The sequence below is a fragment of the Balaenoptera borealis genome, assembly GCF_965194805.1.
Source record: "Balaenoptera borealis genome assembly, chromosome: 6".
Classification (NCBI taxonomy): domain Eukaryota; kingdom Metazoa; phylum Chordata; class Mammalia; order Artiodactyla; family Balaenopteridae; genus Balaenoptera; species Balaenoptera borealis.
The window spans coordinates 112,165,302-112,192,548 of NC_138863.1; the positions used below are offsets into that span (position 1 = coordinate 112,165,302).

The following is a 27,247-nucleotide window of genomic DNA, read 5'->3' on the forward strand; positions in this document are numbered from 1 at the left end:
GTCTTCAAATCCATCAACATGAGATATCTTTCAATTTATTTAGGATTTAATTGTTTTCCAACAGTGCTTTGTAGTTTTAACAGGATAAGTCCTATGCTTCTTTTGTTAAATATTTTATTCTTTTTGATACTGTTGTCAATAGAATTGTTTTCTTAATTTCATTTGTAGAATGTTCATTGCAAGTGTAGAAATACAATTGATTTTTATGTATTGATCATGTATCCTGAAACCTTGCTGAACTCATTTATTTCTAATAGTTTTTAGTGGACTCCTTAGGATTTTCTGTAGACAGGGTCATACATACGTTGCTTAATTGCCCTGGCTAGAACTTCCAGTACAATTTTGAATGGAAATGGCAAGTATGGGCATCTTTATTTTGTTCCTAATCTTAGGAGGAAAGCCCTCAGTCTTTCACCTTTAAGTATTACCTGTGGTTTTTTGTAAATTTCCTTTATCAGTTAAGTTCCTTTCTACCTCTTGTTTATTGAGTGTTTAATCATGAAAGGATATTGAGTTTGTCAAATGCTTTTTCTGCATTTATTGAGGTACTCATATTTTTTTTTGTCCTTTATTCTTTTGATAGGGTGTATTATAATCATTGATTTTCAGATGTTAAACCAACCCTGCATTCTAAGATAAATCTCACTTGGTCATGATATATAATCCTTTCATATGTTGCTAGATTCAGTCTGATAATATTTTGTTGATGATTATTGTGTATATTCATAAGAGATATTGATTTGTAGTTTTTTAAAATTATATCTTGGTCCAGTTTTGTTATTAAGGTAATACTGGCCTCAAAGAATGAGATGGAAAGTGTTCCTTCATCTTCTATTTTTTAGAAGAGTTTGCAAAACATTGGTATTACTTCTTTTTTAAATATTTGGTGAATTCGATGGTGAAGCTATATGGGCCTGAACTTTTCTTTGTGAGTCGATTTAGGTTAACAGCTCATTCTCTTCATTGAATAATGTCCATTCAGATTGTTTCTTTTTGAGTCAGTTTTGGTACTTTGTGTCTTTTTAGGAATTTGTTCATTTCATCTAAGTTATCTAATATATTGGCATACTGTTGTTCTTAGAATTCCCTTATAATTTTTTGTATTTCTGTGAGGTTGATAGTGATGTCCCCTCTTTCATTCCTGATTTTAGTAATTTGAGCTATCTCTCTTTTTTTCTCAGTCGTTGGAGCTAAAGCTTTGTCAATTTTGTTGATCTCTCCAAGAACCAACTTTTGGTCTCATTGATTTATTTCTCTGTTGTTTTCCATTCTCTATTTTGTTCATTTCCATTCTAATCTTTGTTATATTATTCCTTCTGTTTGTTTTGGGTATAGTTTGCTCTTCTTTCCAGTGTCTTAAGGTTAAAAATTAGATTATTAATTTGAGAGCATTCTTCTTTTTTAATACAGACATATACAGATATAAATTTTCCTCTAAGCACTGCTTTCATCGCATCTCATTTTTGGTATGTTATCTCCTCAGATTCATTTATTGCAAAGTCTTATCTAATTTCTAAATAATTTCCCTTGTGATTTCTTTTTTGAACAATTTGTTATTTAGGAGTATGTTGTCATATAAAAAGGATGTAAAGCAACAAAGCCACTTTGGAAAACACTTTGACAGTTCCTTAATAAATTAAAAATCAAATTACTATAGTACCTAGCAATTCCATTCCTAGGTATATACCCAAGAGAATTGAATATACAGCTGTTCATAGTAGCATTATTCATGATATCCCAAAAGTGGAAAAAAGCCATTGTCCATAACTGCTGAATGGATAAACAAAATGCAGCCATAAAAGGAGTAAAGTACTAATATACTCTACAACATGGGTGAACCTTGAAGACATTATGCTAAGTGAAAGCCAGACACAAAGGCTACATATTTTTTGGTTCTATTTCTATGAAATCTCCAAAATAGGCAAATTCTTGGAGATGGAAATATATTAGTGGTTGCCAAGACTGGAAGAGAGGGGGGATGGGAAATGGCTAGTAATGGGTATAGATTTTATTTTTGGAGTGATAAAAATGTTCCAGAATTGGATAGTGGTGATCGAGGTACTTATTTTTTTTAAATATTTACTTGTTTGTTTGTTTATTTATATCTGCGTTGGGTCTTCATTGCTGTGCACAGGCTTTCTCTAGTTGTGGCGAGTGGGGGCTACTCTTCGTTGCAGTGCACGGACTTCTCATTGTGGTAGCTTCTCTTGTTGCGGAGCACGGGCTCTAGGCACGTATGCTTCAGTAGTTGTGGCACGCGGGCTCAGTAGTTGTGACTCGCAGGCTCTAGAGTGCAGACTCAGTAGCTGTGGTGCACGGACCTAGTTGCTCCGCGGCATGTAGGATCCTCCCGGACCACAGCTTGAACCCGTGTCCCCTGCATTGGCAGGCAGACTCCTAACCACTGCGCCAGCAGGGAAGTCTCTGGGGCACATATTGAACATACTAAAAGCCACTGAATTTACACTTTAAAAGTGTGAACAGTAAAAGTGGTGTATGAATTTATATCTCAATAAAGCTGTTGTTTTTAAAAAACATATTAACAGTGAGACACTACTATGTGCATTCTATTAAAGTTATAAAAATGAAAAGATTTTATGATACTATTGATGGGAGTATAAATTGGGACCATCTTTTTACAGTGCAGCATAGTAACATCTATCATTTTAAAAAACATATACCTTAAACCCACCTGTTTCATTTCTAAAAATGTACCCTATAAACCCATCTAATATACATGCAGATGGGGGATGGGAGGATGGATGGATGGATGGATAGAGAGATGATTGATAGATGTAGATGTAGATACATATAGCTACACCTACATATATTTACATATTTGCACTCATACACACAGACACCAAGTTATTAATTTTTATAACTGCATAAAAGCTAGAAACAGCCTATATGTCCATTATCAGGAGACCTTTAAAATATTTTCCAGTACGTCTACATAATAAAGAGTTGCTATGCAGCCTTTAAGCAGTGTTTATTATTATTATTATTGTTATACATTGCTTATATAATTTTTAAAACTAAGTAAAATTAGGTATATATGTACTTTAATGATGTCTAAGACATGTTTGGGGGACAGAATTTGAGTTGTGTATGTTATATGATCCTCTTCATGTGAATAGAAGAGAATATACAAATACGCATATATAGGCATACAAAATATAGAAATGTATATTGAAGAAAAGGATAGGAGTTATTCCTGAAAATAGGATAGCATGGATGGGTGGATGGAGGGGAGGGAGGAGGCTTGATGAAAAAGAGATAGATTTTCTTTTCTACTTTTTACTATTTCATTAACTGGATTTATCATAGTAACTAATTTACATGAAAATATTACAACATATTGAGAACACTTGTATTGTTACAGCTTTTTATGCAGATTGAAGCTCTCTTTCCACAAAAATTTGGAACATGGACTGACTATGCCAAAAGATACTGTAATGCACATGTCAGGTAAGACAAACTATTTTCTGTAAGTTTTAATCCTCACATATTTACCATGAACATTAAGCTCTGTTAGTTATTCTTTGTTCCAGTGTTTTTCAAGCTTGTGGTAGTTATGGAATAATTTGAAGTAAAATCTTGGGTGGATGACCCATATATAAAATAAGTAAAAGGAGTAGATAATGGCAGTTTGTCTTTCTTTATTTTTTACCTTTCAAGTATTTCATTTTTAAAATTATTTATTTTTATTGACTAGATGGATGTGCCCATTGCACAAAAATGAAAAGTAAGTGCCCATTCCACTTGTGTCTCCCAGTTAAACATTCTCTTCTGGAGAAGGAGTATCCTTCTGGAGATACTTTATGCATGAAAAAGCACATGTGGTTATGTGTGTATAATGTTATTTCATTTTATTTCTACATATATAGTATTGTAATGTACACACTGTTCTGCAGTTTGCTGTCTTCACCTACTATGTATTGGAGATCCTTGCATATCAGTTACTAGAAGAGCTTTGACCTTCTTTTTAAATGCTGCATGTATTCTGTTCAGATGCCCTATAATTGATTTATGCAGTGTACTATTAATAGACATTTCTTTGTGGTATATAGCTGTTGCATACAGTGCAGCAGTGAATATCCTTGCACGTGTTGAGAGGTAGTATATTATAGTGTCAAAGAGCATGTAAAACTAGAGCTAGACCACCTGTGTTTTATTTTCATATTCAATGCCTACCAGATGTTTCATTTTAGGAAAATAAGTTTACCTCTCTATCCCTTAATTTCTTCAGCTCTAAAAACAGAATAATTATTCCTTCCTCAGAGTTATTATGAGACTTAAATTAGCTTATACTTATAAAGGCTTGAACAGTGACTGGCACATAGTGAGCTCTCAGTAATTTTTAGGTATTTTAATAGTTCATGTTATATACATGGGAATAAATCTGTAAGATAAATTTATTAGAAATGGAATTGCTGGTAGAAAGGGCATTTGCATTTTTATATTTTTTAGACATTTGCAAATTATGCTCCACAAAACTTATACCGATTTATATTCCTGTCAGCAGTAACATTGTCTCTTTCCCCACACCTTGCCAACATATTCAAATAGAAATTATTTTGTCTTGCCAGTGTGATTTGATAGTAGTTTTAATGCACATTAGTCTTCTTGCACATTACTAAATGCAGCTGAACATTTTTTTCATACATGTAAGAGTCATTTGTACTTTTATCTGTCAGTTATCTGTGTTCTTTGCCCTTCATTCTACTAAGCTTATTGGGTTTTTTTCTTGTTGATGTACTGGAAATCTTTATATATTGTGAGCATCAGGTCTTTATCTGTGATATGAGTCCCTCATCTTTTTTCTCAGTATGTGTGTGTGTGTGTATTTGATTTTTTTCTTTCTACAGTTCCCTCAAATATCCCTATGTGGTTGTGATGTTCTGATGCCTTGTAAAGGGCTCTAAAGCACAGAGATACAAAGAATCCTTCCAAATTGTTTGTGTGAAGGCAGTTTAACACTGATACCAAAAATCAGACAAGATAGCACACACACAAAAAGAACCAAGGATCTTTTTCTACTTAAGACTATAAATGCAGAAATAGTCAATATTAGTATAAACCAGATACTCATTAAAGGGCCTAATATATTAACCATATGCAAATGGAATCTATATCAGGAATGCAGCCATAGTTTAATATTAGGAAATCTATTAATATATTTAGCCATGTTAATAATGAAAAGGAAAAGCTTCATTTCATTTTCCCCATTTATGCTGAGATAGAATTTAATAAAGTTCAGCATACATCTTTTTTTTAAAAATAAATTTATTTATTTATTTATTTTTGGCTGTGTTGGGTCTTCATTGCTTCATGTGGGCTTTCTCTAGTTGCAGCAAGCAGGGGCTACTCTTTGTTGCGGTGCGCGGGCTTCTCATTGTGGTGCCTTCTCTTGTTGCAGAGCACAGGCTCTAGGTACACGGGCTTCAGTAGTTGCGGTGGGTGGGCTCAGTAGTTGCGGTGGGTGGGCTCAGTAGTTATGGCTCGCGGGCTCTAGAGCGTAGGCTCAGTAGTTGTGGCGCATGGGTTTAGTTGCTCTGTGGCATATGGGATCTTCCTGGACCAGAGCTCAGAACCCGCGTCCCTGCATTGGCAGGTGGATTCTTAACCACTGCGCCACCAGGGAAGTCCCCAGCATTCATCTTTGATTACAGTTTTTAATAATTTTAAGTTATTCATGTGTGATATTTATATACATATCAACACATCTAATATATACGTTAATGTATCTGTGTATGTGTTTTAATCCCAAAGCCACCATCACATGAAACACTAAAACCAAGGCAAGGGTGTTAATTGTCACGCACTTTACCTTTATTCTGCGGGCATTAGTTCAACTAGTTCAACTACTCAAAAGAAAAATAAGAGGTAAAAATTGGAAAGAAAAAGGCAAAATTATTATTATGTGCAGCCGATATTATTTATTTAGAAGACCCAAGACAATGAGCTCAAAAATGTTCAAAACCAAAGAGATTTCATTAAGGTGTCCTAGCACAAAGTTATCATTAAAAAGTCAGTTGTCTTCCTCTACACAAATAATAATAAATAGTTTTAGGATATAATACCAAATAGGTACAATGCTAGATATTGTTGGGGAGCCCTTAGTTATAATTCTTGCAGATTATAAATGTCAAAAGTTTGCCTACATGAAACATATATTATTATATTAATATATTTACATTTTGGGGACTAGCAAAACCTAACTGGTCAGAATACATTTCTTTTTTTTTTTTTTTCTGTTTAGGACTTGTCACATGACATTAGAAGTGTTAGAAGTGTATACCTGTCCTTTTCTTGCTTATTAATGTAGACACTGTTTCAAAGAAAAGTTTATCTTTATGAAATGCTTTATGATTAGAGAGATTGTGTTCTATTTCCTGTTTACGAGAGAAAGCCATTTCAAGATTATTATCATGCTTCTCAAGGCATTTTCTTTCAGATTCCATTTCAAAAGTTTTATGTTATTCCTTTACTTCTTTACCTTGAAAGCCCTGTGGTTCCATAGACTCTGATTCAGATCAAGGCACTTCCTGGCATTTTAAGTTAGTCTGTGGAATGTTAAATTTTTTTCCATAATGTTTGGATTCTATGAAGTTGTCATTTTCACACTATAATTTTGCAGAAGCCAAATTATGGTTAGTTATTCAGTTCTAGACCCTTATTTTATACTTGAAATGTCATGACTATATTAAAAATAAAATTAAATGAAGTTTGAGCAAAAATGTAACTTTACCTTTGTAAAGTTTATTAAATACATAAGTGATGGTAAACAGAAGTATACTTACGTGAATGTGATTTTGAGATGAGAAGTCTAGGTGTAGGTAACCACCTACCTGGTTTGCTTTGAGAGGAACAAGAGAAAGTATTACTCAATCAGAGCATCTCATATCCAAGATTCCTTACATCATTCACTCTACTAGGTTATATTTAGAAGAAGCTATAAATACAAATATGACTTGGAGAAGACAGCACACTCAGTTTCAACCATTAGCACGTTAGAGCTAGAAAGACTTTACAGTCACGCAGTCCCCCTCTGTCATTTTATAGGAACCTGGCAAGGTTAAATGGCTTGTCCTGTATGTGACTTCCTGTTACATTTTTTTCACTTTTCCTGGCAATAAGAAAGACTTAGGCAATGGCAACTTTAAAAAATGTTCTTTTACAGAGAAAAACAGGACACATGGTTAGTCCAACAATGCATCCCATTATTAGCAGCCACCTCCCTGATGTCATGCTTCTAAAGGTTAAGAACATCTTTATAGTAATTTATCAGATTTTCTGAACTTTCTTTACAGCTGATATTTTGTGCCCATTCTACCTCTTAGGAGAAATAGTAGTCTAAATTTTTATTAGAGGGAAAATCCTGGGTGAAAGTACATATAAAGGTGTTTATAGTCATTCTCCAAAAGTGTTAATTAGTAGGTCATGTCACTTCAAGAAATGTCTTTTATGGAAGTGCACTGTACCTTGTCGTTAGCACTGTTGCATTTAATGTTCTCATCCATGGCTAAATAGAGGTCAGGTCTACTCCATTTGCAAATGGCTCAAATCTGAGAGAAATAGTTAATATACTGGATGGCAGAGATGAGTTTGAAAACTAACTAGATAAAAATTAATAGGATAAATTCTGCACTTATGCTTAGAAAGTCTGCTTTGTGTGGAAGGGATTTGAGAAATCCTCACCTTTTATCAGTAGTTCAGTTCAAAAAGACTTCTGGTTTTAAATAATGGTAGGCTAAATTAAAGTCAAGTGTCTGTCATAACTGATAAAAATAAAGTAATATTAGGGCACACTAATCAAAGTAGCATCTAGAGTAAGAGATGGTTCTACTCTGCTCATTGATTAGACTGTCAGGAGTATGGTTTAATTTTGAATTAATCCATTCATTCAAAAAATATTTATAGGGTACCTGTTATATGCCATGCCATGTGCTAGGCATCAGGTATACATTAGAGAACAAGACTCAAGTGGTCCTAGCCTTCATTGAATTTTCTAGTCAAACACTAACCAGATAATTATAGTTGTGATGAGTGTCATAAAAGGGAAGCAAAGGATGTTATGGCAGGGTTTAATAGAGTGAACTAAAAGTGAGTCAGAGAGGACAGAAGAGGCATCCTGTGAGTAAGTGATATTTATTTGCATTCCAGGAAGAATTTTCTGTGGTAAGGCTCAGAGCAAGAGAGACTGCTATGCCTTTGAGGAACTAGAAGAAGTTCAGTTCAGCTTGAATATTCTTGAGTGAATTGAAGAGAGGGTCTCAAGACAAGATGGAGTTAGGCAGGGGTCATATTATACAGGGTCTTGTTCTTCATCATAATAGCAGTAGGAAGACACTGGAGGGTGTTTTGTGTTGTTATTTTAGTTATCACTATTGTGGGGGGTTTTTTATTACACTAAAATATACTTGAGAAAGTTTATCATTTTAACCATTTTTAAGTTTATAGTTCAGTGATATTAAGTACATTCACATTGTTGTGCAGCCATCACCACCATCCATCTCTAGAACTTTAATGGGCACTGAAACTCTGTGCCCATTAAATAATAATTTCCCATCCCCCCACTGCATGCATGAAATGACATGCATGATTATATTCACAAGTTTTATTTGTTATTTTTTAAGACAACATTTTCACATGGTTCAAAGTTCTAAAGCGATAGAAACGTATATACTTTGAAAAAATCTTCCTTTCATCCCAGTTTCCCTCCCTTTAGGCAACTGTGTGTAGTTTTTAATCTTTCCGCGTAAATTGTGTGCCTTTTCAAGCAAATTCCTACTTTTTTACTAGTTGTTATAAACATACACGTTGTTTTGTACTTTACTTATTTGTCCTTTCTTTGTATACCTAAATACCTTCAGCCTTTTTATGGCTTTATGATATTATTTACAATATCCATAGTTTCTGGGCTGGCAAGAAGTTGAGGGAGTTTGCATACTTTTATTTTCTCTAGGAAACTGGAAGAGTTTCAGAGAACTGGAAAAGTTGAGGGTTAAAAGTTTGATGAACGTTGACATGGTGTGAGATTTTGATGAATATTGACATGGTGTGAGGTTTTGATGAATAGGGGAATGAGATAATGAGATTTGTGTGGTAGAATTGGTGCAGCACTGACTAACCAATTGAGATCAGCAATTCTAGATTTGTACAATTCTAGGTTTGTACACAGTCTTCTCTAAGGTATATTTCCCAGCAGCGTGGGTAGAGGCTTGGAAAAGGCTTACAGTTGGATCGATCCAAGATTTTTTTTTTTTCACTAGCTTGCAATGCATGGACCGTGGGACAAGGGAAATTATACTATACTGATAAAAACAAAGGTAATGTATGGACTCGGAAATCAAAGTAAGGTGAGGAAGTATGTGAAGACAGGAAGGATATTGTAGATATGGTAAAAGTTGACTGAAAGGTCCTGATGAGATAGTAAAGCTACAGTGGGTGTGAGTGAACAAGAGGGCTAGGAGGATGGAGGTACTAAAGAGTGGAAGGTCTGAATTTACCAGGTAGAGCTCTTTTTCAGGATCGGTTATTGCTGTGGGAGTAGAATGATTGGAGTGGATTTTAGAATGTCACTGGAGACAAGGAGTACAAGGATCTGAAAGGGAACTAAAAGTCGCATTTTAAGAAGCATGTTAACAAATGAAAACATATCTGGGAAAGGGTTACCGGAATAATGGGGGGATTTCATATTCAGCTCTACAAATGCCTAATATTATTGATTGCCTGCTATATTTAAGGCATTATTTCAGAGCTGCCGGCAATACAAAGATGAGTAAGATATAGTGCTTGATCTTAGGAAGCCTATAGGAATTTGAAAAAGAGAAGACCTAGAAGGAACAAGTCTTTAAATATTTAAAGATCTGTCATGTTTTAAAGGAATTAGACTTTTATCTTTGTGGTCTCAGAGAGTAACATTATTATCAAGGAATGAAACTTAATGGGGAGGTAGATTTTGGCTTAATATGAGAAATTGTAAAATATTCATATGTATATATGACAAGAAGACAATAAAATATATAACACCATACAATAAAAATGGAATGGAAAAATACCATAATCCAACTATACTAACAAGTAAATTGTTTTCATTTTTTTCTTTATTTCTACACTTGTCCATATATCTAATAATTTTTACATAGTTTTAAAGTTTAACATAGCCTACATGTGATGCTATCATCTCCTGTTTTCACTTAGTATCATCTTGTCTCATGCTTTAACATTGTCTTTATAAGTTATTTTATTTATTTATTTATTTTTGGAGCTATACAGGGACAAAGTTTTTATATACTGTTAAAATGAAATTTGTATTAATCTTTACATCAATTATAACTCAATAAAAAATTTTTTTAAAAAACTTGAAAAACACTATAAACCTAGTGACAAATAAACCTGGCAGACATCTATTGAATGCTCCACACAACAAGAGTAGAATACACATTCTTCTCAAGTGCACATGTAAGGTTTTCCAGGATACACCATATGTTAGGCCATAAAACAAGTCTCAATAAATTTACAAGGATTAAAATCACAACAAGTGTGTTCTCCAGCCACAGTGGAATAAAATCAGAAACCAATTACAGAAAGAAATTTGGGGAATTCACAAATATATAGAAATTCAACATGTTCTTAAGTAATAAATGAGTCAAAGAAGAAATCACAGGGGAAATTAGAAAATACTTTGACATGAATGAAAATGAAAAGATAACATATCAAAACTTATGTGATTCAGCTATGAACACTGGGTGCATTTATCTTTTAAAATTAGAGTTTTTGTCTTTTCCCGATAAATGCCCAGGAGTGGGATTGCTGGATCATATGGTAACTCTATTTTTAGTTTTTTAAGCAATCTCAATACTGTTTTACATAGTGGCAGCACCAATTTACATTCCCACCAACAGTTTAGGAGGGTTCCCTTTTCTCCCCACCCTTTACCCTCCAGCATTTATTATTTGTAGACTTTTTGATGGACTAGGAATATTCTCTTTCCCCAGAGAGTAAATAATTCATGAAGGGTTGTTTCATGGAGCTATATTAGTTTTTTTAGGTAACAAAGTGAAAGATGAGAACATTTTAATGCAAAATACAAAATTTGAAACCCTCAAGTTAGGTTTTTATTGGTTTGTTTCTTTTTTTAATATTTTTTTATTTTTTTTGAATTTTATTTAATTTATTTTTTTTATACAGCAGGTTCTTATTAGTCATCCATTTTATACACATCAGTGTATACATGTCAATCCCAATCTCCCTATTTTATTTTTTTTTAAATCTCTGTTTTTTTAAATATTACTAATGTAAAGATAGTTTATTGCTTTTGTGAAAAGGATTCATACTTATTTTATCAAATCAAACAAAGAGAAAAGAATTTTAATATAAGTACAAATTAACTGAGCTCTCACTGTCCAGAAGTAACCAGGACTAATTTATTATAGTAACTTTCCCTCTAGATAGCTTCTCTGCTTAGATAAATAAGGATAGGTAGATTGGTAGAAAGAGAGAGAGAGGCAGTTTTATATAAATTGGGCCATATTATGCATACTCTTCTGTAATATGCTTTTTCATTGAACACAATTTTTAAGATGTCTTTCTATATCAATAACTAAAATACATCTTTTTTATTGGCTACATGGTATGACATTTTATATATAAGATGCTATGCTATGTATTTTAGATGTATTATCTTTAATTCTTTAAACAATCCTACAAGATTGATGATAATATGTCCATTTTATAGATGAGTAAACTGAGACTTGAAAAGAATAAGTAACTTGTCCAAATCACAAAACTAAAAAGTGAAAGAGTAGTAATTTAAACACCCCATGTCATCACTTTTCTGTTATTCCTTTTTCAATATTTGAATTATTTGGTAATTCAGTATCTGTGTTTATATGATTGGCTAAATAAATAGAATAAATAAACTAAATAAATTAATATTGTTCTCTAATAAATCAAGTAGCTGACTCTTCCTTTCTTGGTCAACTTTTTATCTTTAATTATTCCCTTTTATTCCATCTTTTGGTTTTCTATATAGCTATCACTATTTTTTTTCTTTTTTTACTCAAAGACTTCAACAGATCTGTCAACTTCCAAAAGGTCATAGAAGCTCATAAAATTATCTTCTTCTTTTTTTCTTATTTCCTGGAGGCCTCCCTCCCACAGCCTCCTGTTCTGCTCCAATCTGGACTGGTTTTTCTTTAGGCATGGTGCAAAGCTGTCTTTCTGAATTTTCTTTTGCCATTCCATTCCTGGATTCGATGACTTTTGTTTCTTAGTTTATTTTCTGGTCTTCTTTTTAATATTTTATCATGGAAAAAATTCAATATATGTAAAAGTAGACAGAACAAAATAATGAGCCCCCCACGTACTCTTCATGAGCATCAACATTTGTCAACTTATGGCCAATCTTGTTTTAGCTATAATCTCATTTACCTCCACCATGCTGTATTATTTTGAAGCAAAGCCTAGACATCACATTTTATCCATAAAATGTTTCAGTAAATATATCTAGAGAGTAAGAACTCTTTTTTTAAAAAAAATTATTATATCATTATCATGCATAAAAAGATTAAAATTAATAATGATCCCTTAATAACATTAAAAACTCAGTGTTTCAATTCCCAGTTATCTTGTGAATATCATAATTTTACAGTTTTTTAACTTTTTTCCCCATTGTTTGAGTCAGTACTAAAATAAGGCTCACACATTACAAATGATAGATCTCTCTCTTAATCTAAGTCTCTCTTAGTCTCCAAGTTTCTCCTCTATTTCCTTGTTTATTTGGTTAATTTTAATTTGTTGAAGAAACTAAATTGTTACTGTAATCTGGATTTTGCTGCTTGCATCTCCATGGTGTTGTTTAACATGTTCCTCTGTCCTCTATATTTGATATAGAGATTTCAATTTTTTTAGCAATTCTACTTTTCTAAGGATGTTGTGTTCTTCCATTAGAAGGCCCGTGATATCTAAGGACTCTCTTTTTGTCATGTTAGTAGCTGTCAACATTCAGTACATGATTTATTAAATCATTAGACATTGCAAAATGGTAATATTCTAATACTCTTTCTTCATTTATTACCTGACATGCCTCTATAAGGGAACCAACCGTGCCTCATCCACTATTTGGACACTCAGTGGTTCTGTTTGTTTACAAAAGGCAGGATAAATGCTTAGTTTTTCCTTTTTATTTATGAGTTTTCAAAATAAAAAGTTGTTTTGCTAGCATTCTCTAATGGTGTCCAGTGAGGGCTTTTATTTTTGAAATTAGTAAATTTAAGTCCTTTAACTTTGTTCTTTTCCAAGTTTGTTTTGGCTGTTCTGTGTCCCTTTCATTTTCATCGAAATTTTAGGATTAACGTGTTGATTTCTGCAAAGATGTCGTCTGGAATTTTGATAGAGATTGCATAGAATCTATAGATCATTTTGGGGAGTTTTGCCACTTTAATAATATTAAAGCCTTCCAACCTGTGAACAGAGATTTGTTTCCATTTATTTAATTTTTAAATTGATTTCTATGGTGTTATGTACTTTTCAGTGTATGATTCATAACATTTATTTTATTTTGTTTTTTTCATACACTAGCAGGTTGAAGAAATTCCCTTCTAATCCTAGTCTCTTGAGTGCTTGAGAGGTTTTATTTTTAACTCATATTTTTTCAATCCATTTTATTTATTATCTTTATTGATGGTCAGATTGTCCCACCTTTGACAAAAGGGACTGTCTTCAGTATGGTACTTTTGACAGAACCCTACTAGTCTTGAATTGCTTCCTTGCCATCTGATATGACCAGATGTTACAGGGTCACATTGTACATTTTTTTTCCTTTGTTCCTCTTAGCATATTTCCTGGTTTTTTCTGAACACATAACCCTGAATTGTTTCCTAAGAAATGTGCATAGAAAGTACATTTTTTGAATCTTTATATGTTTGCTTATAGATAATCTCTTGATTTTTACATTGGTTGGGTATAGATTTTTGTTTTAGAAATCATTTTTCCTCAGGAATTTGAAGCATTTCTCCATTGTCTCTAATAACCATGGTTGCCATTAAGAATCATAGTGCCATTCTGACTTTTGATCCTTTCCGTGTTTCATATATTTGTCTTTCCCCCTATTCTGGAAGCTTGTAAGATTATCCTTTACCCTGTTACTGTTTAATTTCATAAATATGTGCCTAGGTTTGTGTCCTTTTTTTCAAATAATGGACACTAATTGGTCCCTTTAATTTCAAAACTTGAGTGCTTATGTCTGGGAATTACTCATTTTAACTTTTTCTTTCCCTTTCCTTCAATGTTTCTTTCTGGAACTCCTATTATTTATGTAATATTTGTCCTTTAACTTTCTTATTTTTATTATTTGTTTTACTTTTTGAGAGATTTCCTCCTTTATCACATGGTTCTTCTGTTGAATTTTTGTTTTAGCTAAAGAAAATAGCTAAACTATTATGAATTGTTAACCATCCTTTCTTACTCTTTCTACCCTTATTCCCTGTAGTCTCGTAACCTCCTCTTTTTGGATGCTTGTTGTTGCTGGGTGGGTTTTCGGTATTACTTTGTTTTATTTTTTATTTTAAAGTTTTCTTCTGTTTGCTGCATTTTATGTTTACTCTGAATTTTTTTTTTGGTATTGTTTTGGTCTTCATTGTTCATATTGGAGGCTTTCCTCAATATCTTAATGGCCATTCATATTTAAAACTGAAAATGTTAAAAAGCTCATTAGAAGAGCTTTTTGACTAGAAAAGGATGAGCTTTTCATTGGGGAATCCCCAAATGTCATTATGTGGAGGTCATCTTTCTGACCTTTTAAATTTTTAAAAGAAAAAAAAGAATTGTCCATTCTTCTGCTGTGAGTGTTATGGAGGTTTAAACCTGGCTACCATGTTTTTGGCATGAACCAGGGAAGGAGAATAATGTTCTCAATGCTTAGTATGTAGACTTTATCTCAATCTCTCTGGTTTCCATATGGCACCTTTCCCCCATCTTCTACTGTTCTTGGTTTCCCTAGGTTAAACTTTGGTTCGATTTCTCTTGTAGAATAAAACTATAATCTCATGGTGGGGGTTAGTAACAGGGTGGCATGGGATGGGGAGAGAATCAGGGCATGTCACCATGCCTTGTAGTCTTTCAACCAATGTCCCCATTTTTAGCTATCGTGTCACACTTATCCCCACCTTCTAAGGTACCTGATCTTTTTAATTCCTGAGACTTTCTGGGATTTTGTGGGCACCCCTCTTTAGGTCCTTGGTATTCAGCTTTCTCTGTTTCATTAGCTTCTTCACTTTATTTTCTGCTTCTGGAAGTATGTTCACATTGTTTGCTGTTGTTTCCTTTTCATTCTGTTTGTCCTGGTGGGTTAATGTATCTTTATGTCTTTGTACTCATTTTGACTGAGTATAACTATTTGTGTTCAGTTCACCATGTTTTAACCAGGACATCTCCTCTACTTACTTTCCCTTTTCCAAAAATTGCTTGAAATCCTCATCTTCTGTTTCTCTCTCTCTTATTCTCTTTGTTCTTACTATGTAATACCTTTTATTTTTTATTTTTTTAAATTTATTTATTTATTAATTAATTTATTTTTGGCTGCATTGGGTCTTCATTGCTGCGCACAAGCTTTCTCTAGTTGCAGCGAGCAGGGGATGCTCTTCATTGCGGTGCACGGGCTTCTCATTGCGGTGGCTTCTCTTGTTACAGAGCACGGGATCTAGGCACGCAGGCTCAGTAGTTGTGGCACACAGGCTCAGTAGTTGTGGCTCGCGGGCTCTAGAGCACAGGCTCTGTAGTTGTGGCACACGGGCTTAGTTGCTCCGCGGCATGTGGGATCTTCCCGGACCAGGGCTCGAACCTGTGTCTCCTGCATTGGCAGGCAGATTCTTAACCACTGCGCCACCAGGAAAGCCCCTGTAATACCTTTTAAGTTCCTTTCCTTTCATGTTAGAAGGATTTTCATAGAACCAAGTAATAAATATGATTAATTTGCCACATTTAACCACATGTACCTTTCCAAACTCTGGTTGTTGCTTCAGCTTTTGCTTGCTAAAGAATTGCTCTTCTCAAGAACTGTGGGGTGTATTCATTAGTCAGTTCATCCATTTATTCATTAATTCATAAGCTACTTATTATATGTTAGGCACAATGCTAGGTGCTAGGAATGCAAAGATGAATAAGACATGGTCCTTGCCATTAAGGAGCTTACACTCTGGGTATTCATGATTCTAATCTCAGATTTTCACGGTGTTTCTAAGGTACATTAAAATTTTGAGTTATTTTGTGACATAATATATTTTCATAGATCCAGGGAGATTTTTAACTTGCTCCCAAATTTATCTAAGTAGCCAGAAAAATAGTTCTTGGATTCATATGTTTGTTTATCTCTGTAATTCTAGAAGTACTTTATTTAGGTGAGTAGTTTGCCTCAGTTTATTCACCTGTTTTTGGTCCTGACCACAATTACTTTGATGATTCAAATACACCTTTTTTTTTTAAATGGGTGCAAAGTAGTATCTCATTGTGATTTTAAAAAAATATTTATTTACTGGGGCTTCCCTGGTGGTGCAGTGTTAAGAATCTGCCTGCCAATGCAAAGGATACGGGTTCGAGCCCCGGTCCGGGAAGATCCCGTGTGCCGTGGAGCAACTAAGCCCGTGCACCACAACTACTAAGCCTGTGCTCTAGAGCCTGTGTGCCACAACTACTGAGCCCGCATGCCACAGCTACTGAAGCCTGCGCACCTAGAGGCTGTGCTCCACAACAAGAGAAGCCACCACAATGAGAAGCCCACGCACTGCAACGAAGAGTAGCCCCTGCTCGCCACAAATAAAAGAAAGCCTGAGCACAGCAACAAGGACCCAACGCAGCCAAAAATAAAATTAATTAATTAATTAGTTAATTAATTTAAAAAATTTATTTATGTATTTTGGCTGCGCCAGGTCTTAGTTGTGGCATGTGGGATCTTTTTTAGTTGAGGCATGTAGGCTTCTTAGTTGCGGCGCACGGGCTTCATAGTTGCGGCATGTGGGCTTCTTAGTTGTGGCATGCAAACTCTTAGTTGCGGCATGCATGCATAATCTAGTTCCCCGACTAGGGATCGAACCCGAGCCCCCTGCATTGGGAGTGTGGAGTCTTATCCACTGGACCACCGAGGAAGTCCCTCAAATACATCTTAAGATTTGGTTTGCTTAAAAAACATGAAACATTACTTCCATCTATGTGAATTTCTTCTACACATTTGAACTCCTTTTCACTGAATTGATTCCTAGTGCTTCAGAATCTGCTCTTTTACAGAGCTCAAAGAGCTTTACTAACAGGAGATGAACACACTCTTGAGAAGCCATCTGTCCCATGCACATGGCTCAGCTGCATCTGAATTCCTATACTCTCTTAAACCAATACAGCAGCCTCTTCTTTTTTCCTGCAGTTTCAAGTTTAGAGCACTCGATTGTCCAGTTATGCTGGTAAACATGTAAGGTCTTCTGAGCAGCATATTTTATCTCAGAACACTGGACTTTCCAAAATTCTTGATCTCTACAGTTAGTTCCCTAAATGTTAAACATTTCCAACACCAACTGTCTGACTGCATTGAAGAAATAAGTTCTTCATGTTCCTTCCAGCATTTTCTATATCTTTCATTCCATCAACTGACTATGGTTAGGGTGAAAAAAAATCACAATTTGATGATTCCTCTTTTCCGCAGCTTGATTACGTTGTAATGTACAGTCTGCTCTTTTCATGGTGATACCTTTCTTGAGTTTCAGAGCATCCCAATATTTCAGGATTTGGGGAACAAGTTTATGTTCTCTTTATCTAGACTGTTGCTCTTTATCAGTTCTATTTGTAAGCTCTCTTAGTGTTTTTACTCTGAGTAATTCCAATTTTTCAGTCTATCTTCCTATAATAGAAGTTCCCTACTTCATTTTCTCCCTCTGGCATATTTACATTAAATTATTCCCATTTCTAAACGTTTTCTAGTCTGTAGTATTCTTCTTGGGTGATAGAACCAGAACTACACACTGGATTACATATATGGTTTATCATTATTTAATATGAGAATGGAATATTCTAAATTTCTCCAATTTCTATCATTTGTCAAATTGTTTAGTTGTTAAACACTCATATGTTGTAGTGGGAAAACAAAATGCTACAGCCACCTTTGGAAAAGAAGTTTGGCTGTTTCTTAAAAAGTTAGATATATATAAACTCTAAAACATTAAGGAAAAAATGAACGATTTAAATAAGTGAATTGGAATACTGTGTTGATGGACTGCAAGACTCAATGTTTTTGAAATGACCGTTTTTCTCAAATTGTTGTATAGATTCAATGCAATAATAATCAAATCACCAGTAGAATTTTTACTATACCACGCATTCTGCCTCCAGCCAGGGCTATAATGCCAGCCCAACTGCCTCTCCTTCATCTCCTTTTGTTTCTCTTATTTTGTTTTCTCCCTTTGTGCCTCTGTCACTCCCTTTTACAACCTTAGTCCTTCCCTGAATTAACTAACAGTTGGAATTCTCCTGTACTGTGTCTGCTGAGCCCATTTTACAAGAATAGAGCATTGTTTTCTAGATACTGAATGAGAGGAATTGACTGAGAGGAATCCAGCTTGCCTCAGAATGTCCTTAGTCTGGTGACATAGGTCTTGATTTGCTTTTATGGTCCAGTTTATTCAGAATTAAGGTGTCATGAGGGTAAGCTCTGGGAAGAAGGGATTTTCTCATTAACGTCTCATGAGTTATTTCTTGGGAGATACAGAGTGTTTTGTTTGTGCAGCACCTTCTTGGATCCTGCGGGGAAAAAAAGAGATATGGTGAACTGAAGATTGTATGTTAAATCTTACTTTCTGCTTGTCCTGAGGTATATAGCTTACTGCCAGATTCTGTTGAATTTGTTTCTTTCTGCTGTTTTTTTCTAGGCCTTTGTTAATTCTTTTCAGGATGAGTCATCCAAGTCAAGGTTGATATTGTGAGGTTGGCTTAACACCTTCAGGGCGTTAACAGATTCCAGGGTCAGGTAGGGAAGCATGGATTCTCAAGGGCTCAAACTAAGCTCTGGGCCTCTAGACTCTTTGAGGTTAATTTTCTCCCCGGGTCCTCCTTAGTCTTGCCAGAAATTCCAGTTTTGTCCTAAGTGTTCAGGAACAGCCAGATGGAAGAGATGCACAGGACGAGGTATGGTGAAAGGGTGTGGAGCTACCATGCCCTCTCTAGGTGCTCCACTCTCCCCAAAGTCTCCATGTGTTCACCAACCTGGAAGCCTGGTAGTCAATTGATTTTTGACGAGGATGCAAGGCAGTCCTATGGAGAAAGTTGTCTTTCAACAAACGTTTCTGGAACAATTAGGTATACAAATGCATAAAAAAAAAGAAAGGAGGAAAAGCAGCAGCAGCAGCTCAGTCCATTTCTCACACCTTATGTAATAAAATTTAACTAAAAATGGGTTTTAGAGGATTCTGGGAAGTGGTGCAGTAGGAAACATCAGGAATCTGTCTCCCCACCTAGACAATAATTGCACTGGCAGAGTCTGTCTGATGTCAGTATTTTGAAAGTCTGGAGTATATTGAAGACTTGCAACTTCCAGGGGAAGACTTAGATAATAAACTGTGGTTAATTTCAGTCAGTTCCAACTCTTGTCACAGTAACAGCTACCCATCGCCCACCTCCAGCCTCGTGGCAGACAGCTATATACGTGTTCCTGGAGCAACTTGCACACAGCTTGTGGGAGCTAGGCTGGGCAAATAGGCCCCTGTTCTCCAAATATCAAAGATCTGTACTCTGACCACTGATTGCTGCTTCTGATCACGGAAGTGCAGGTGAAGTGGGAGCATCCATTGTTGTTTCACCTTTCCCTATTGTTGCAAGCCCTTTCCCCTCCAGATTATGTCACTTCCAGGTAATTTAAGAGGCTAGTGCCATTTACCTCCTCCTTTTGCTTTTCTGTTTTTCCTCTTTTGGGGGCCAGACATTAGGACATTCAAAAATAACTATAGGGCTTCCCTGGTGGCGCAGTGGTTGAGAATCTGCCTGCCAATGCAGGGGACACGGGTTCGAGCCCTGGTCTGGGAAGATCCCGTATGCCGCGGAGCAACTGGGCCTGTGAGCCACAATTACTGAGCCTGCGCGTCTGGAGCCTGTGCTCCGCAACAAGAGAGGCCGCGATAGTGAGAGGCCTGCGCACTGCGATGAAGAGTGGCCCCCGCTTGCCACAACTAGAGAAAGCCCTCGCACAGAAACGAAGACCCAACACAGCCATAAATAAATAAATAAATTAAAAAAAAAAAAGAGTCTCTTATTTAAAAAAAAAAACAAAAAAAACTGTATACATGGGTTACATTTGAAAGGGACCAAATATGCTCAGGAAAAGGCACAGACTCAGAAAAGAACTGAAAAGACCTTAAGTTTATACCTCAGGCGGATCCTTAGCACAGAGACAGTCTACAAAAATTAAAAAAAAAAAACAAAAACAGAAAAACAAAACCACAATAAACAAAAACAATAACCAAAAAAAAAACCCAGTAGAACATGGGGAAGGGGAGAATCTGGTTTATAGAGTTACCATATTATTAGATTCAAATGTCCAGTTTTCAACAAAAATATGACAAGGCATACAAAGAAAGAGGAAAGTATGGCCCATTCATAGGAAAAAAATAAAGTAGAAACTGCCCCGGAAAAGACCTGATGGCAGATCTCCTAGACAAAGACTTAAACAACTGTCTCAGAGATTCTCAAAGGAACTAAAGGAAGATGTGGAGAAAGTCCAGAAAATGATGAATGAACAAAATGGAAATATTAATAAAGAGACAGAAAACCTTAAAAAGAAATTCTGGATCTGAAAAGTAAAATAACTGAAAGGAAAATTTTCCTAGAGGGATTCAAAGGCACATTTGAGCAAGCAGAATTAAGAATCAGAGAACTTGAAGATAGGACAATGGAAATTTTCAAGTCTGAGGAATAGAAAGAAAAAAGAATGAAGAAAAGTGAACAGAACCTAAGGGATCTGTGTGAACCATGGAACAGAGCAGCAGATGGATTGTGGAGTCCCAAGAGAAGAGAGAAGAAAGGGGCTGAGAATATTTGAAGAAATAAGGACTAAAAACTTCCCAAATTGGATGAAAGATATGATTATAAACATCCAAGAAGCACAACAAACTCCAGAGTAAGATAAATTGAAGGTGGCCCATATCCAGATACATTATAATCCAGCTTTCTAAAGACAAAGACAAAGAGAATCTTGATAGCAAGAGCAAAGCAACTTGCCACATAGAAGCGATCCTTAAAATGATTATCAGCTGATGTCTTATCAGAAACTTTGGAGGCCAGAAGGCAGTGAGCTAATATTACCATATGATTCAGCAATTTCAATTCTGGGTATATACCCAAAAGAATTAAAAGCAAGGTCTTGAAGAGATATTTGTACCCTTGTTCATAGCAGTGTAACTCACAATAAGTTAAACATGGAAGCAAACCAAGTGTCCATCAACGGATGAATAGATTAGCAAAATGTGGTTTATACATCCAATGGAATGTTCAGTCTTAAAAAAGAAGGAAATTCCGACATATGCCACAACATGAATTGAACCCTGGACATTATGTTAAGTGCAATAAACCAGTCTCCAACAGACAAATACTATATGATTCCACTTATGTGAAGTACTTAGAGTAGTCAAAATCATAGAGACAGAAAGTAGAATGGTGGTTGCCCTGGGTTGCAGGTCAGAGAGAATGAGGAGTTACTATTTAATGGGCATAGAGTTTTGGTTTTACAAGATGAAAAGAGTTGTGGAGATGACCTGTGGTGATGGTTATATAGCATTATGTATTTATTTAATACCATTGAACTGTATACTTAGTAATGGTCAAGATGGTAAATTTTATGTTATGTATATTTACCATAATTTAAAAATTGAAAAAATAAATTAAAAATGGATTGTAAACTAAAATATAAAACCTAAAACTATAAAACTCAAAGAAAATAAAGGAAAAAAACATTGTGATCTTGGGTTAGGCAAACATTTTTTTTTATATAGGACACAAAAAACATGAACTGTGAAAAATAAAAGTGATGAATTTTACTTCAAAAAAATTGAAAAGGTCTCTTCCAAAGATACTGGTAAGCGAATGAATGGACAAGCCACAGATGAGTAGAAAATATTTGTGGGAATTCCCTGGTGGTCCAGTGGTTAGGACTCTGTGCTTCCACTGCAGGGGGCATGGGTTCAGTCCCTGGTTGGGGAACTAAGATCTCACATGCCCCTCAGCGTGGCAAAAAAAAAAAAGGTACACACACACACACACATACATATTTGTAAAGCACATATTTGATAAAGGAATATATATATTTATATATGTCTATAAAATATAAATTTTTAAATATACATAAGGAATTTATAAAAGAATATATCAAATAATAAATCTCTCAAAACTCAACTATAAAAGAAAGAGAAAAAAATTTTTAATGGTTGAAAGAGAGGCCTCACCAAAAAGATAAGGTGAGGTCAAATAAGCACTTGAAAAGATGCTCAACATCATTAGTCATTAGAGAAGTGCTAGTTAAAACCACAATAAATACCAGTACACATGCATTAGCACAGGTAAAATTTTTACAGACTGACAATACCAAATGATGGTATGATGCTGAACAACTGAAATTCACATACATTGCTGATGGGAATGCAAAATGGCATAGGAACTTTGGGAAAAAGTATGCCAATTTCTTATAAAGTTAAACGTACACTTAACATACAACCCAGTGATCCCATTTTGGATATTTAGTCAAGATAAATGAAAACATATGTTCATGCAAAAATATGTATGCAAATGTTTACAGCAGTTTTATTTATAGTCACTTAAAACTTGAAACAATCCAGATGTCCTTCAACTGGTAAATGTACAAACAAATGATAAAATATCCATGCAGTGGAATATATTACTCACAATAAAATGGAATGAACTACTAATACACTCAATAACATAGGTGAATTTCACATGCAGTATGCAAAGTGAAAGAAATCAGATTTAAAAGGCTGCATAATGTATGATTCTATTTATATACCATTCTGAAACTTGCAAAACTGTAGGAGCAGAAAACAGATCAGTGTTTCCCAGGAGCTGGGAGTAGAAGAAAGGGATCGCTACAGAAGTACACAAGGGAACTTAACTTTAAAAAAAAAGTCAGATGGTAATTTCCAAAGTCCAAAGTTAACTCTGTGCGCTTGTATGTGTGCGCATGTGTGTGTTCATGAACACAGATAAGCATGCATGTTCTTTGCCATAAATTTCCAACTTCATCATCATAAGCTAATATCAAGTGCCTATTTAGAAATGCCTCTTTTTAATTATACATGGTCAAAAAGACAGATACAAAAAAGTTTGTTTATTGTTTAGAAAAGGAGAAACGAGTTTTTACTTACTTTGTAAATCTGAATGAGAAAATGGCTATATTAATTCCAAAAAAGTTTTAAAGGTTCGTGTTTCGTAACTTCTTCAGAGACATTTGAAATTTTGTTGTTGTTGTTGTTAATTTTAGGTTGTTAGGAATTACATTTCCTTTATGTTTAAATGTTTAATTATACCCTAAGGCATACTGCTGCTACTTGGTCTTTAAAAAATATTTTTTTCTTATTCATTTATACCTTTCCTCTTTCATGTACACACCTTACTTCTTTGCCATTGTACTTACAGACTTGTTCTATAATTTTCTTTCCTTCCCATAGAACTAATGAACCTTAAACTTCAGAATCACTCACTTACATAGGCCCATTTCAAGGCTCTGGGAAGGACTTTGGCAATTTTCACAATTTTGTGTCCTGTCAAATTTATAGATGTAGGCTACTTTAATCTCAGTAGGTTGAAAGATCTTTTTTCAGTCCATCATTTATATATATATGTATTTTTATATATATGTATGTATATATACACACACACGTATATATATATTTGTGTGGTGGTGTTGGGTGTCAGCGAGCATTTTTTGGATCAGGCTAAGAGGAAACTGTATTGGGGGTACATTTAGTTTGAGTTTATGTGGTTCTCCGTAATTTCCATTTTTAGGTATTTTTAGGTGATAGCTAGCCACCCCAATGTAGGAATGGCTTCCAGGAATATGCACAGTTACGCACAGTGCAAGGATGGCAGTTGTACTGCAGTGTGAGCTTGTCCTCTGGCAATCACGCTGAAAGGATATAAGTAATGGAAGACAAGCAAGGTTGAAAGGTACAGAGCCAGAGGATTAATCTGTAAATAATTCCAATTATTACAGCTCATATATAGCAGAAACTTGATGGAAGTTTTTTCAAATTTGACAATTCCAAAAAATTTTACACAACATGGTAGTGATAAGTTATGAACCTGAAAGAAACTTTTAAAAATTATTAATAGAAAATAAAATTTGGTCATCCATGCTTGAGTAAATTCTGAATTATCCTATTTCTTTAAAGAAAATATTACAGAGGCAATCAAAGGGTAAGCAGTGGAAAATGTAGAAAAAGCATTATAAATGTGTGTCCAGTTAATAAAAATGTGTTCTTTTCCTGGATTTGGAAACAAGTGTAGGTATTTATAAACTTTTTTTTTAATATAAATTTATTTACTTTTATTTTTGGCTGCATTGGGTCTTTGTTGCTGTGCACAGGCTTTCTCTGGTTGCGGCGAGTGGGAGCTACCCTTTTTTTTTTTTTTTTTTTTTAATCGCAGCTGCCCTCCCATTGTTAGCAGCTGTAGCTCACTAAACCATAGGATTTTTTTTTTTTTTTTTTTTTATGACTGTGTTGGGTCTTTGTCTCTGTGCGAGGGCTTTCCCCAGCTGTGGCAAGCGGGGGCCACCCCCCATCGCGGCGCGTGGGCCTCTCACCATCGCGGCCTCTCCCGCTGCGGAGCACAGGCTCCAGACGCACAGGCTCAGCAATTGTGGCTCACAGGCCCAGCCGCTCCGCGGCATGCGGGATCTTCCCAGACCAGAGCTCGAACCCGTGTCCCCTGCATCGGCAGGCGGACTCCCAACCACTGCGCCACCAGGGAAGCCCCGGGAGCTACTCTTCGTTGTGGTGCGCGGGCTTCTCATTGCAGTGGCTTCTCTTGTCGTGGAGCACAGGCTCTAGGCGCACAGGCTTCAGTAGTTGTGGCACATGGGCTCAGTAGTTGTGGCTCGCGGGCTCAGTAGTTGTGGCTCGTGGGCTCCAGAGTGTAGGCCCAGTAGTTGTGGCGCACGGGCTTAGCTGCTTTGCGGCATGTGGGATCTTCCCGGACCAGGGCTCGAACCCGTGTCCCCTGCATTGGCAGGCGGATTCTTAACCACTGCACCACCAGGGAAGCCCCTATAAACTTTTTTTTTTTTTTATAAGTTTAAGCTAACATTTATTTATTTATTTATTTTTGGCTGTGTTGGGTCTTCGTTTCTGTGAGAGGGCTTTCTCCAGTTGCGGCAAGCAGGGGCCACTCCTCATCGCAATGCGCGGGCCCCCCACCGTCGCGGCCCCTCCCGCCGCGGAGCACAGGCCCCAGACGCGCAGGCTCAGCAACTGTGGCTCACGGGCCCAGCCGCTCCGCGGCACGCGGGATCCTCCCAGACCAGGGCTCGAACCCACGTCCCCTGCATTAGCAGGCAGACTCCCAACCACTGCGCCACCAGGGAAGCCCCCCTATAAACTTTTTAAATTGTGAAATTTGTTGTGATTTTTTTCTGAATTGAATTTTTTAAATTACAAAAGCATTATTTGCTTATTATAAACAGATAGACAAAGTACAGGCATACTTCATTTTATTGTGCTTCACTTTATTGTGCTTCTCAGATACTGTATTTTTTCATAAATCGAAGGTTCTGGCAACCCTGCATCTAAGCAAGTGTATCAGCACCATTTTTCCAGTGGTATTTGCTCACTTCATGTCTCTGTGTCACACTTGGGTAATTCTCATAATATTTCAAATGTTTTCATTATTATTATAGCTGTTATGGTATCTGTGATCAGTGATCTTTGATGTTATTATTGCGAAAATATTATGACTCACTGAAGCTGAGACGATGATGGTTAGTATTTTTTAGCAATAAAATATTTTTATTAGGGTATGTACTTTTCTCTTAGACATAATGCTGTTGCACACTTAAGAGACTACAGTATAGTGTAAACATAACTTTTATATACACTGGGAAACCAAAAAATTTGTGTAACTCGCTTTATTGTGATATTCACTTTATTGTGGTGGTCTGGAACTGAACCCACAGTATCTCTGAAGTATGCCTCTAAAAACAAAATGGGGGTTAAAAAAAAAGTTTTTACGTCAACCCTTTTAATCCCCACCACCATTACCCCCAAGATTAGCAATGTTATATTTTGCTGCATATTCTTCCAGAGCTGTTTCCATTATTATACAGACATACACATGTACACACACATATACATATACATAATCTTTCGTATCAAACATATTACTCTACAACTTCTGTTTTTCATTTATTGTATACCTTTGACATTTTTCTTACTCCATACATATAATCTAACTGCTTCTTAATGAATAGTTGCTTAATAGTCCATGTTTGGCATGACCTACATTTTATTCAACCATTCCCCCAAAATAGTGGACTTTCACATTTTACGCATTTTAGAAACTAAAGATCAGGAAAGAAATGGCTAAGACCTAAAGTCAGGAATGTTTCCTAGTCCTAGAATCTCCTGCTTTTGTACACCATACTCCCCAACACACACACACACACACACACACACACACAAATTTGTTCTTTTTACTTCATTAAAAAAAAAGCCTCATAGGCCTCTGAAAATTCCTTGGCCTTAGGCACTTAAAAGCTCCCCAGCCCAAGATCTCAAGCAGTCTGACATCAGCGCAGTCACCCTTAGCTCAGAAGATCTGTTGCCCTAGTGGGCTTTGGGGAGGGAATCCTGGAAATGTACAGGGTAGAGACTGAAATATGCAACACCCCCTTTTTTAAATTAATAAACTTTATTTTTTAAGAGCAGTTGTAGGTTCTCAGCAAAATTGACTTGAAAGTACAGGGAGTTCCCATATACCCCCTGTCCTCACAAATGCACAACCTCCCACACTACTGAAATTCTGCAACACAATGCACATTTGTACTATCATTGAAGTCCATTGACACATCATTATCACCCTATGTCCACAGTTTACATTAGGGGTCACTCTTGGTATTACACATTCTGTGGGTTTTGACAAAGGTGCAGTGGCATGTATCCACCTTTGTTAGAATAGTTTCACTGCCCTAAAGATTCTCTGTGTTCCA

At 35.7% G+C, this 27,247-nt stretch overlaps 1 protein-coding gene and 1 long non-coding RNA gene across 14 annotated transcripts in view; one reads left to right on the forward strand and one right to left on the reverse strand.

Annotated features, from left to right (window-relative positions):
* ZRANB3 (zinc finger RANBP2-type containing 3) overlaps window positions 1-27,247 on the forward strand; it is a 262,135-nt gene that overhangs the window by 141,701 nt on the left and 93,187 nt on the right. For all 13 annotated transcript variants that reach the window (XM_082397845.1, XM_082397841.1, XM_082397840.1 and 10 more), the window contains one exon: window positions 3,383-3,468. In XM_082397845.1, the coding sequence (XP_082253971.1) occupies window positions 3,383-3,468 (86 nt within the window). The remainder of the gene's footprint in view (window positions 1-3,382; window positions 3,469-27,247) is intronic.
* On the reverse strand, window positions 5,280-25,303 carry LOC309631489. Its single transcript, XR_014246306.1, has 2 exons — window positions 20,322-25,303; window positions 5,280-19,990 (listed from the first exon to the last, which is right to left on the reverse strand). It is a non-coding gene; the product is annotated as an uncharacterized lncRNA (long non-coding RNA).